This window comes from Corapipo altera, unplaced genomic scaffold (assembly GCF_003945725.1).
Source record: "Corapipo altera isolate COAL_440 unplaced genomic scaffold, ASM394572v1 75, whole genome shotgun sequence".
Classification (NCBI taxonomy): Eukaryota; Metazoa; Chordata; class Aves; order Passeriformes; family Pipridae; genus Corapipo; species Corapipo altera.
In genome coordinates this window covers 7,323,624-7,336,895 of record NW_020884887.1, presented here as the reverse complement: position 1 = coordinate 7,336,895, position 13,272 = coordinate 7,323,624, and the positions used below count along the sequence as shown (strand labels likewise).

The window sequence follows — 13,272 nt, the reverse complement described above, 5'->3', positions numbered from 1 at the left end:
CCCGAGGGGAACGCTGCTCCCCCGGGTCGGGGCAGCCGCGGTGCCTTCGTCCCGCGGCCCCCCCCGAGCATCGCCCGTCGCGGGGGCGCGGTGCCGGTACTCACTGTCCGCATCAGTTCACTGAACCGGCTCGCAGCGCCGGGGCATCGCGCAGCGCCCGGGCCGTCCCGCAGCTCGGCGGGGCTCGGGACGGGGCAAAGTAATCCCGTCTGCGCTAAACTCCAGGAGAGCCGCTCCCGGAGCCCGGCTTTGCCTCTCGTCCCGGCTGCCCGGGACGTTTTTCCCCAGGAAGGCAGGAAAAGCTGCCCAGAAGAAGCTGCGCCCAACCGAAGATGTTAGAGGAGGCGAAGGGGGGTGGCTTTTTGCCCGCTGCGTGCCTCCGTGCCTGTCATTCCCTTGTCTTAATCCTTTAGGAAGGAGTCGCCAGGCAGACAGAGCGTTCCTGGAGGGGCGATGCTGCCGAGCCCTGCCCCGGGCAGAAGGAAGCCGGGAGATGCGTGGCCCGGGGCGGGCTGCGGGAGAGAATGAGGAGCTGCCTCCGCTTGCGCCTTTCCGAGAGGGAAAAAGCATGGTAAGAGCTGGACCCGATCCCTGGAGCGCAGCCCCGCTGAGCAGGAGGTGGGATTATTCCGGAGTAGTTACGGAGAGCTATAACCTGGCAGTGGAGTGTTAAAGCGACTTGTCCCTGCTGGAAGAGGAACCCACTGAGGGCACCGCCGGTGTTGTGGCCGAGGGAAGGTCACTCACATCCTTCTCCTCCTCTCGCCCTTCTTTCTGCATCCAGCGAACGTCAGTAGAAAGAACTGGTAGTCGGCTCTTGCCAGTGTTGGGAAAATACCGTGCCTTTTGCCTGGGATGATTTGCCCTGATGTGCCACTTCCACGGGATGTACAAAGTGCGACTGGAACTGATCTGGCCAACAAAGTTTGCAGAGTGATCAGCAGGGGCCGTGGGATGGAGGGAGCTGGGCACGCACCAGCAGGGTCCGTCACGCACGGTCTGACAGCACAGACCTGCTGCTCCCTTGAAAACTAACTCCTTGATGGTCCAACTCTTACTTTTCCCCTGCCAATTTGCACTTTCAGGGAAAAAAACCCACACACACACACACCATGCAATGCAGTGTTCCTGTGCTGGTTTTGTATATAAGATTTGCTATGCAATTACAAAACTAAAAGAGGAGGAGAGACGGCCCTGCATCCCAGAGCAAACAGAGAATCAGAGGTGAAAGGTAGGAGCCAGCATTTCTTGTTTAAATTAAACTAAGTAACCTGAGCTACTTCTTACTGCAAATCTTTAAAACACACCTACTGTATGTTTATGTGTTTTGTCTTGGAAAAGTAAAAGAGTTTGAAACAATGTGAAGATTTCCTTTCTGACACTGCCAAGAAACAGAGAACTGATGCATTTTATAACAGGAACGTACTGAGGAGGAAGGATGGAGTGTTTCATCAGTGAGACATTTAGGGAACTAGTGAAAAGGCACCTTGTATAATACGCTTCAGTAAATATGAAGGGCTAGTGCAGTGGACACTGGAAACACTCGATCAATAGTCTATTTAAGTGGGAATATATGCAAGCATGGAAAAGTGATTGCTTTCCTGTCTATGGGGTGTGTTTGGAGAGGACAGCAGCAGAACATTTGCAGGTGAGCTGTCTGAGTTAAGCTACTTCATGCTGGGGTGGTGCAGTGTGTTTCTGAAGGGATTGCTAAAAAACCCAGTCTGTAGGGTGGACTGTGTTTATGCATTTTCAGTTCCTGCTCGCAGAGCTTTCAGGATGTTTTTCAGGATAATTCAGATTGGGTGAGGTCCATCTGGGGGTGAAGGGATTATAAGAAAGGACCTTTGGTCTGTTTGGTGATGAGTAATTAATGGACGTCTGATGTCTTTGATCTCTGCAAGGCGAGGAGCTGATGTCGTCATGAAAATCATGATATGATTTTCCCTCAGGAGAAACTATGACTTGGAACGACACCACTATGGACGGGGAAGGGTTGCTGGCGGAAAGGGACTCCTCTTCCTTTCGGATCCTCACAGGCTGCTTCCTCTCACTGCTGATCCTCTCCACGCTGCTGGGAAACACACTGGTCTGTGCAGCTGTCATTAGGTTTCGCCACCTCAGGTCCAAGGTGACCAACTTCTTTGTCATCTCCTTGGCTGTGTCAGATCTCTTAGTGGCAGTTTTGGTCATGCCTTGGAAAGCTGTGGCTGAGATTGCCGGTTTCTGGCCTTTTGGTTCATTTTGTAACATCTGGGTGGCCTTTGATATTATGTGCTCAACAGCCTCCATCTTAAATCTCTGTGTCATTAGTGTGGACAGATACTGGGCCATCTCCAGCCCATTTAGGTATGAGAGGAAAATGACCCCCAAGGCAGCCTTCATCATGATCAGCGTGGCGTGGACTTTGTCCGTGTTGATTTCCTTCATCCCTGTGCAGCTGAACTGGCACAAGGCTACAACCACAAGCTTTTTGGACTTAAATGCCAGCTTACAAGGTGTAAGCATGGACAACTGTGATTCTAGCCTAAACAGGATGTATGCCATCTCCTCTTCTCTAATTAGTTTCTATATACCTGTGGCCATCATGATAGTGACTTACACGAGGATATACCGGATTGCTCAGAAGCAAATACGTCGCATCTCAGCTCTGGAGAGAGCAGCAGTGCACGCAAAGAACTGCCAGAACACGAGCGGCAACAGGAGCAGTATGGACTGCCAGCAGCCAGAGAGCAACTTCAAAATGTCCTTCAAGAGGGAAACAAAGGTTTTAAAGACTCTGTCAGTGATCATGGGGGTGTTTGTGTGCTGCTGGTTGCCATTTTTTGTATTGAACTGCATGATTCCCTTCTGTGAGCCTACCCAGCCATCCAAGGGAGCAGAGGCTTTCTGCATTAATTCCACCACCTTTGATGTTTTTGTATGGTTTGGATGGGCAAATTCTTCCCTCAACCCCATCATTTATGCCTTCAATGCTGACTTCCGCAAGGCATTTTCGACCCTGCTGGGCTGCTACAGGCTCTGCCCGATGTCTGGCAATGCCATAGAGACTGTGAGCATTAACAACAATGGGGCAGTAGTTTTTTCAAGCCAACACGAGCCCAAAGGGTCCAGCCCCAAGGAGTCTAATCTGGTTTATCTGATTCCACATTCAATTATCTGTCCAGAAGAAGAACCTCTCAAAAAGGAAGAAGAGGGTGAACTATCTAAGACCTTGGAGAAAATGTCTCCAGCACTGTCGGGTATCTTGGATTACGAAGCTGATGTTTCTTTGGAAAAGATCAATCCCATTACACAAAATGGGCAGCACAAAACCTGAACAGTAAGGTTTACTAAGCCAGACCCGATGGTGTATATTGTAATAATCTTTTGGGGAAAAATACAAGATTTTTTTGGTAAGAAACTAAGCTCTAGGGAGAAAAATACACATTTACACTGAGCCCAGAATTAATTTTCCTGGCATTCAAAGCAAATTTAACATTTTAAACAATAAACACAAAAAGATACTGGAAATTGGTTATAAAAAAAGATGTTAAACTGTACTGTTCATACTGAGGAAAATACACAAATTTAGATACAGTGCAGTGACAAAGAAAATATTGCTTCTCTACACAGGGAAACCAGTTTTCAGCTGAAAGTGAGGCAAAAGATAAATGTTGAGTATTTAAAGATTAATGTTTACTAGAAGTAAAAAGATTGCTGTGTCTTGTGATAGTGGGTGTTAACAGGTCCTAATTAAAGACTGAGAGATTGTAAAGGTAGGTAGATGCCTTCTTAAAATTATTTCTGAAAAATAATTGAGCCTTATAATGAGAATGGTTATTTTTAAAGCTTTGGAAGGTAATATGTTGATACTGGTTTTATTTATTTATTGTTTTAAATTGATATTTTTCATATGTTATAACAGATCTAGCTTTATTTATGTTATTTAAGATGTCTAAATAATGGGATATTTTTTGAGTGTCATAACTGCATTTTGACCAGTCAACCAGTCAGCACTTTATTACAAGCTCGGATAGTCTGGAGAGCTGGTGAGGGGAATAGAGGAATGTTAAGAAGCTCAGCAAGAAATGAAGGAATCAACTAAACCAATGCTGTGTGGAGTTCGTTTGCTTGTGGGCTTTTTTTATTTTTAAGTGGGATTTCTTTCAAAAGATAGGACCAGCGTTGACTGAGTTGTGAATTCTCTTCCCTTATAGAAATAAAAGAAATTGCTGCTATTTATTTTTAAAAAGTTTCATGGTACAAAGACTTTGCTAGAATGTCAAGTTTGTGGATCTGTAAATACCTTAAATATGACTACAACCTTAAGAAGAATCCAATTTGGGAAGGAGAGCGTCTTAGATAACAATTCTTAGTATATAATGTTTTGTATTTATGTAAGATAAACAGCTTTCTCAGACTTTTCTTATTTCAAGTCTTGGATATCTTTTCTGAACAAACACAATGGGTTATAATGGTAGTAAAGATGCCAAACGTTGTTATCACTGGTGTTACTGCAGGACCACCCGGGTCATTCTGTCTGTCTGCTACTCTATCACAGTCAGAACTAAAACGTGAGGTACCTGGTGCTTTACTTTGGGAACCGGGAGGACATTACATTTTAGTAATTGCCGTGTCAATAGTCCATTCAATAAGGAATAGTGCCTCATTACCATTTTGGATTAAGACATTTCTAAATATGGGTGGAACTGCAGCCCCCACCTCAAAATCCTCCTGTGAACTCCAAAAAAGTTGCCAATGTTTAATTAAAAAAACCTGCTACTTCTCCATTGTCCTTCCCTGCTGCTTCCCTTTGTAATGCCAAAAGCAATCGGTGAGCATTAGCAACAGGAACATTGGATGTTAATAGTCAGCAGCGTTCAAAGAAATCGATTTCTTTTCTGAATGGGAGAAAATACCCCTTGGAGCAACTTTTTCATAACATATATCAAAAAAATGTGTTGTCAGGAAAAGAGAACTGAGAGGAAAAAAAAATTAACAAACTATATACATCCTGCATCAGGTCTGTGTATTTATGTATTGTGAATGTTTTCATAATTTTATTGCCTGTATGCTGCTTTCATACATATAATAAAATTATTTTGTGAACAGAAGGTCAAATAAAACAATCTACATTGCATTTATTAAATTCATACTGTTTTTTGGCAGTTGTACTGATCGTGTTAAAGGGAAGGACAGTTCATTTTTTTCCCCATTTGCCTTTAAGTGGAATCACATCCATAAGGCTGATGGGAATTCCTATTAGGAGCAGGGGAAACCTCCCTACTGGAGACCTCTGAGCCCTTGCTCTAAACTAGGATTTGAAAGCAGTAAAAGCAGCTTGGAAACAACCACTCGCTTTAGATGTGTAAAGCTCGACCTGCTGGTGACTCTTATTTCAAAGGTATTTTTTGCCTTGGCATAACAGCATAATGAACTTGGTTTATAGAATGCTTTTATTATTGACTTTTTCCTTTCTTCTCCCCCCCCCCCCCCCCCTTTTTTTCCCCCAAGGTGCGGAGTCTTTCTCAAAGCCTGATACAACCCCACTGCTATTTTCTGTTTTTTTGGAGCAAAATGAATAATTTCAGAAGTGATGTGATGGTGGGTGCAGCTGAGGTGTCCTCCTGTTCCTGGCAGCCCTGTACTTTGTTTTTGCCTCTGTCAGCAGATTCATTTTGAATTGAAGAAACAAACCTACATTGTCACTTCTGCCTTGAGCATTTACAGCAGGACCCGTCCAGCACCTGGGACTGGAGTTGGTGCAGGAGCTGCTGGGGTGTCCAGCTCCCCCTCCCTGGGTGCTCCTGAGGGTCAATGAAGCAGCAGGTCTGAGGCAGACAGGGCATCGTGGCTGCCTCCAACCTGTCTCAGCTCCTTCAGTAAAATTCCCCTGCATGTTGTAATGCCAGATTTTTTTTTTTCTGGGTACCTTTGAGGAATTACTTTACTTCTTAAAAAGTACATAGGCCAAAAATAAAGTTCTCTGGTTTCTTACTTATTCTTAAATCTCCCAGCAGTCTGATACAATAGCAAAATACAGAGTATGATTTGAGGGCGTCATGTAAAGCAAGAGGCTGTTTTTGCATTAGTTTATAGGGAATTATTTGTATTCCAAAACAAATAGTTGCTCTGCTGCAACCAGGAGCCATCCCAGGACCTCCCTCCTTGCAGATGGAGCTGAGTTTCAGGGGGTTCTGTGAAAGTTGGTGAAGTGCTGTTGCTGTTGCTGCTGGAGTGATGGGCACCCTGTGAGAAGCAGGGCAGGGGAGGCACTTGGATGAGTTTAGTTTATTGTTTTCTCTCTAGTTCTGTTTAAACTAATTTTGGCTTCTGACTCCTTTTTATTATATACCTTTTAAAACATCACAAATTGGCCTTGATCTTCATTTACCAATGTACCTCATTTACCCCTTTTTTCCAGCCTTCCCAGTGGGTTTCTCTACCTGTCCTCTCTGCTTTTCCTTCCACCACCGCCAGAGCCTTTCCGTCTGTTTGGCTTTTCTTTGCCACAGTAATGCTTTGCTTGGAAGAAAGTCCAAATTAAAATCCTTCCCCCCAGCACGGCCGAGAGTCCCCTTCCCACAGCCTGCACTCGGAAATGCCTCTTACCTGTTGGAGAGCCTGGAGATCAGTGTCAGGAGTGACTAGAAGGAACAACAGCATGTACCTGCTAACTGCTGCTCTATTTATGTGCTGAGTTAATTGCTCAGAAGCTGTATTACCTGCTCTGTGCCTGCTCCCCAGCTGCTCAAAACCAGTGGTCTGCCCTTTTCTCCCTGCCTTGTTCCCTCCAGCAGTATTTTCCTCTGCAGAGTGAACCTTGCCATGTCCCTTTCTGCAGATAACCCGGGCAACCTTTTTTCCTACATTGCTTCCTCGTGACTGAAGGTATTTTTCTGTTTGTGGATGGAAGAGGTTAATAATTCACCTGATGGCCTTGATGAAGGAGCTGTTTGCAACGAATGAACCGTAATCACTAGATTAAATCTGAATACATTTCTCCCTTCCCTGTCAAGCATTTTATGCTGATTTGATTTTCTAACGTGACAAAGCACGCAAAAGATAGAGGATGAAGGATGCCTTTGCTGAGGTATAGTTTTAATGACAGTTATTGAGAGCCAGTCCTGGATTTTTTACAAATCAATAGTTTTCAGAAGCACCCAAATCTGATTGAAATCTCCAAAACCTGCTATGCTAGGTATCTTGAAAGGCAGATTATTCCATTAATTATTTTGTTTTTTAATATAATGATGGCAGAATATGTTCCTAACGATACCACCTAAGTGGCCACACAATGAATGTGACAACAAATAAGGAGCAATGGTATCTATTTCATAGCTTTTAAAAGATGAAAACAGATATCCAAAGTGTTCTTGTACTGGTCTGTTGCAGTAGAGGTGGGCTGTGGGCTGAACCAAGTGTTGAGCTCCAGTTTTGGATAAGGTTGGTGCTGATCCCCTCTTTTGAGAGAGGGTCTGGGCTCTCTGGGTGCCTCATGAACCTCACAGGTGGCTGCTGGGTGTGCATGCTGATACTCTTTCCACACCCCGTATCTCAAATTTGGGGTTGCACTTGTGAACAACAGCCTTCCCAGAGGGATCTGCCGAGCCCTGTGCTGCTGGCCCTGCTGCCCTCCCCTGCCAGGCACAGCTCCTTCCAAACCACTGCTGCCAGTGTGTTTCTACAGATTTCTACAGTATTTTTTGAGGCTGAACATGTAAATCAAGTATACGGTGGTTGTTTTCATGTTGGTTGTTTTTACAGTCACAGTCAGAATGAAGTGGGAAGTTTCTGGTCTGCCTGTTCTTACTCTGTTTCTAGGAAAAGCTCTGGGCAACGGTAGTGCTGCCCTGCTGTGCTTCTGGCCATTGCTTTTCTATTTTGATTGTGTTTCCCTTTCAGTCGTGCCGGGCTGTTCCTCCCTGTTTCAAGGAGGGATGTTCCTGCTGGTTCTTTGGTGAAGGAGTTTCCTTGGTGCCCGTGGGTGCAGCGGTGATGGATTTAAATGTTAAAATTTTTAAATGTTAAAAATAAAAGGAAACAGGTTAATATGACTTGCATTAAAAAATTTGATTGTTAAAAATCTTTTCCTGCTCCCATCCCTTGATTTTCAAATAATAAAATTCCTATTAATTTCACGTTTTCCTAAAAGAAGGAAATTTTTTGAGGTCTTGAAAGACGACATAGAATGAGAAATATTTGCTTACCAGATTCTCCTTTCACTGAGAAAGAGGAATCATTTTACTGACCTACACCACCATTACAAAGTTTCTCCTAATTTCAGAGGGAATTATGGATTCAGACACTCAGAAATTTCCCTCTGTATTCATTTTGTTTCTCTCTTAATAAAGGAGTTCCCAATGGTGCCATGTTCTTAATGAATTGGGTGCCACTCTGTGTCAGTATCAATAATTTATTTTCTTGTGCATGTACACACACACAAAATCCATCCTTCTCAATTAGTAGATTCATGGAGCATGGGGAAGGGATGAGTGGTGAACTTAAATGAGTATTTCTTTGCTACAGAAGCAGGAGATGAACCAGGCCTGTATCACCTGCATTAAAAGGACATACCTGATCTTTCATGCCAGTAGTCCATGCCTGAGAGGCAAAAAGTTAAAATAATTGTAAAAACATAGACTTTGAAATTGCTCCATAAAAGATGTTTTAAATAATAATTAAAATGATTTAATGATGCTGTTACGTACTTTTTGACTTCCTTGTTTTCTAAGGTTTCTGTAACTACATCTGTAATGATTTCAGAGTAGTAAATGGGACCACCCAATTTCATTCTCTTTGCTCTTCTGTGCTGTATCAGACTTTGACATCCATTTGTGTCCCAGCTGAAGAGACTCTGCTGCAGCAGCTCCTCCAGCCTGATGACACCTGCTGAAACCCTGGATCCCACTGGCTCTGTTGGGATGTGGGACAACAGTGAAAGCAGCCCCCTGGAAAGAGCTGCTTTTGAACAGTGGGAGATAATTTTTGAGCAAAACCATTGACTTTTCTATTGGTATCTGTTTTGTAGGTCCAAAACCTAATCCATTTTCATATTTTTCCTGATTTATTTGCAAACAGTTTGAGTTAATTTACTGAAAACCAAGGCTTATGGCTTCAAGAACACCAGTATTTTCTAAGTGAGAAAGACTTTAACATTTTAATAGTTGTAATTTCAGGAATAATTAAATATGATTACAATCCTTATAGAGTAGAACATTTTCGATGGATTTTGCTCACGTATGACGTTCTTCAAAATAGGGAAACAATTTCTGATGAGAACAGTTTAATGCAGAAACTTTCAGTCATATTTCTTTCTTGTTTGAGGGGTTAAAATATAGTGACAGGAAGCTTTGGGGTAACATGCAGCACCAGTAAAAGCATTTCCTAGCAAATAGTGTAGTCAGTCACATTTAGACATCTAGTAATTTTGTGCTATTTAGTCTCCCTCATTGTACAATATTGATTATGTTTTAAAAAAATAGATTAAATGAGTATGTGAAGGTAATTTTCATTATAATAGGTTCAATTAATTGGCCTTTTGCTTGGAGTCTCAATGGACTTTTACCTCTCCAAATGGCATTTTTGTACCCAGGCTACAGCACAGGAATTCCTGCCCTCTGTGACTGTCTTACTGCTTTTCAGTAGGAGAAAATTCCTTCTCCCTCCTTCCCTGTCTTTTCTGCATGTTCTCTCCCTTCTGCCTTTTTATCCTTTACTTATTAGGATAAAGTAAATTGTAGGAATGTGATTTGAACCGGTACAGTGAACAGGTTTCTACTGTAACAGCACAAGATCCTCTCTGTAACCCAGCCAGCCCTGCTGTGAACACATCCATTGTCTGAGCTTTACTCTGACCCTTGGGACATTCCTGGCACACACGCACACGTGCATGGATGCAGCATCCCAGGGAGCCTGTTTGTTGGGACCTCTCCACTCACATCCTGAAGTGAACACTGCACATTTTGGGGTGGGGTGGGATGGGGAGAGCCCTGTCAGTGAATTGACTGGGGCATTCTCAAGAAAAGGCTAAAAAGTCTGTTAAAAAGTTAAAGCCTTTGGTCAGTGGCAGTATACTTAACCCCTGGAATAGTGCTCTCCAGTGCTCTCCAAGCATCTGCCCTTCCCAGCTCAAAAAACATTTGCAGCAATTGATTTTATTTTGCAGTATTTCCCCAGCCCTGACGCACAAACACACCGAACTCCTGCACATGAGTGAAGCAAAGACATGGCTGGGGGATAAAAGCAAATAGAATATAAAGTTATCAATCCTGACACCCAGGAAAAAACCCATTGGTGAAGGGCTGGATTCCCACCCCCTTGACAGGGATGTAAGGCAGGGAAACCAAAACTCTGCCCAGGATGAGCGAGGAGCCAGAGCAGGGTCACAGTGCTGGGGTCTGCTCTGCAGTGCCCACCCATTCCCATTCCTAAACCAACACAATAAAAGAAACACTTTACACACCACGGACTGCAATCAATGGAACATTCAATATTTCCATCACTTCCTTTTTCAAAATGACTGGTGATTCCTCTCCACCTCTATTTGCTGGTTGTGCTCAAAATTAAATGTAGGAAAGTAAAAGCCTCTGTGGTTTATAGTGTAGCCAGAGGAATGCATAGGATGGCTGGGGAGAAAATGCACTTTTGTTTAAAATGGAAGGGCTTCGGTGCTGTTTTATTTTATTTTATATTGTGATTTTATTTCACCACTTTTCCTTGCTCAGAAAAGACAGAAAATCATTCCTGAATGCAACTTTCCTTTGTGCCTTATGTAATATTTTAAAACTATGAGCACCTGTAGATAATGAAGGCCAGCTCACTTGTTAAGGTCTGCCCAAGGTGCTCCAGAAATGATGCCCAGGGAATATCGTGGAGAAACCTGGAGCCACTGAACTGAGGAGGAGGGTAACATTAGGAAGGAGGACCTTCTTCTCTGAGAAGCTGTTTCTGACCTCTGAAGTGAGGATTTCCTTCCTTGGGCTGAATGTCTCAGTTTATTATGAGGGAACTCCCTTATATTGCAACCTCATGTAATGTTGCTTCTTTTTTTAGCAGCAAGTCGATGTTTAGTTGTGTCCATAACTCAAGTGCACTAAACAGCCTGTAATTGTTTCCATAGTTAAATTAATTAAAATGCCTGTTATGTTTTCACTCCTTAAGGAAAATAAAAGAACAAGATGTAATGCTGCAGAGTAGTTTCTCAGTCTCAAAGTTCCCTCTCAGGTACCTGTGAGCTACAGTCTGCACTGAGGTGTGGGCACAGCTTAAGTTTGTCACTGTGTATACAGTGCATGGAAAAACTATACAGGAAGAAGATACAAATTAATAGGCCTCATGGTCACCATAGACAGATCTGGGAATATTCACAGTGCTCAGACTTACTTACTGTGGTTTCCGTGACTGTTATTCAAGTCAGCATCCGGTGATGAATGCACGATCTTTTACTTGCCATGGCAGGGAGGCCACAGTTCCTGTTTGTTCCTGCAGGCACAGGGTGTAACGCCGTTTCATAGTTTAATTCCAGCTCGTTTCAATCTATCACATCTGTCTCAGTGGGAAGCTGAGGTGGGAGGAACATCCATGAGGAGGTTTAAATGTTGCTTTCATGGAGTTGTTATCATTTGTCAATCCTGGAGGAGACATCGCTCCTGTTATCACAGAGATCCTGGGCATGTGGGATCTGGAGATCCTGTGTTTGCTCTGCTATGAGGGTGTCACTGTAATACCCCCTCACTCATCTCCATCACAGCCATCAGGTTGTGCCCCTCGCTTTTTACGTGGACAAATACTGATAGAACAAGGGGAACAGTTTTAAACTAAAAGAGAAGAGATTTAGATTAGATGTTAGGAAGAAGTTCTTTACTCAAAAGGTGGTGAGGCCCTGGCACAGGTTGCCCAGAGAAGTTGTGGCTGCCCCATTCCTGGAAATGTTCAAGGCCAGCTTGGATGGAGCTCTGAGCAACCTGGTTGGGTGGAAGGTGTCCCTGCCCACAGCAGGGGGATGGAACGAGATGATCTTTAAGGTACTTTCCAACTCAAGCCATTCTGTGATTCTGTGATGTGCTGGCATCCCAAACAGCTTCTGTTTCCTCTGTTCCTTACTAAAATCATCCTCTCCCATAAAAGAGAAAAAAAGAGTTGCCTGTGGCAGTCCCTCAACACCGAATTTCTGGGGACAAGGTCAGCTAATCCTGAATGCTCCATTTTGAGTAGATGGAGACATTCCACCCACGTAGCTGGTACATGATGACTGACAGTGTGGGTGCTACCAAAGCAACTGCTCTGTGGTGCCTCCTGTCAGTGGAGCTCCAGGGATGACAACCCTGAAATCATTGCTGTGAGCCACTGCTGAATTAACAAGGCTGCCTTGGTGCTGCTTGGGTGGGCAAAGATATTTGGAAAAACATGGTGATTTCAGGAGATTAATGTTACTGATCCAATCCCATGGACTCTACAGATGGACATGGAGCCCTTGGGATGTCCAGCAAGTGCTACCTCACTCAGCACAGTACCCTGATGGAGGAGTCACCCACAGCCCCCGTGCCCCAAAGGCTGCCCAAACTCCCATCTTGTTATTTCCCTGTCTGCAGCTCAGGAGCTACGTGCTGGAATTTCCATGGAAGCCTTGATTTTATTCATTCTGCAGCCAAAATTAGGCCAGCAGTGCTGCCAAGAGGCACACTTTTTTGGTTTGATACATGGAGAATGCATTTTTAATGCTCTAAGTGCTGTTCTCTGCCATTGGACTCCCATGTGATGCAGAGCTGCAGTCAGAACCCTGCAGTAAAACAACATTTGCTTCCAAGCAGGATGGAGAAAAATACAAGAAATAATATTTTTTCATTAAAACTGGAAAATATTACTTTTAACTGGCTGACTCCTGACCCATCTCAAATTTCAGCTGCCAAGTAGTAATTCTGTTTTGTGAGGCTAGAGTCAGAGCAAGAACAATTTTCTAATCAAAACCAATGCTTACCACTGCAGGGAAATTTGTGTGTCTAGACATGGGCACCAACCTTCAGTTAACATTGAGAAACATTATTTTTTTTTCTTTCATTCTGGTCATGCTGTGAACTACTCCCTAATTGTAGAAAAGACTTGTGATTAAATGTGCAGGCTTCAGAAATCTGAATTCTGAACTGGGCAGAACAATTTTAATAAGGAAAACCACCCTCTAAAAAAATCCCAAACTTCCTCCCCACCAATACAGATCTCACTGTCAGGTGGAATCAAACATATTTGATTCTTGGACATCTGTGATTCCTTTCAGTAATACATAATTGAAAA

General features: G+C 43.6%; 1 protein-coding gene across 5 annotated transcripts in view; it reads left to right on the top strand.

Moving 5' to 3' along the window:
• DRD1 (dopamine receptor D1) overlaps positions 1-5,131 on the top strand; it is a 16,233-nt gene extending 11,102 nt beyond the window's left edge. For 4 of the 5 annotated variants that reach the window (XM_027643481.1, XM_027643484.1, XM_027643485.1 and 1 more), the window contains one exon: positions 414-5,131. In XM_027643481.1, coding sequence (XP_027499282.1) covers positions 1,961-3,319 — 1,359 coding nt within the window. In that variant the 5' untranslated portion in view covers positions 414-1,960 and the 3' untranslated portion in view covers positions 3,320-5,131. The remainder of the gene's footprint in view (positions 1-413) is intronic. The other variant, XM_027643486.1, reaches the window with a different exon arrangement.
• Positions 5,132-13,272: the final 8,141 nt, after the last annotated feature.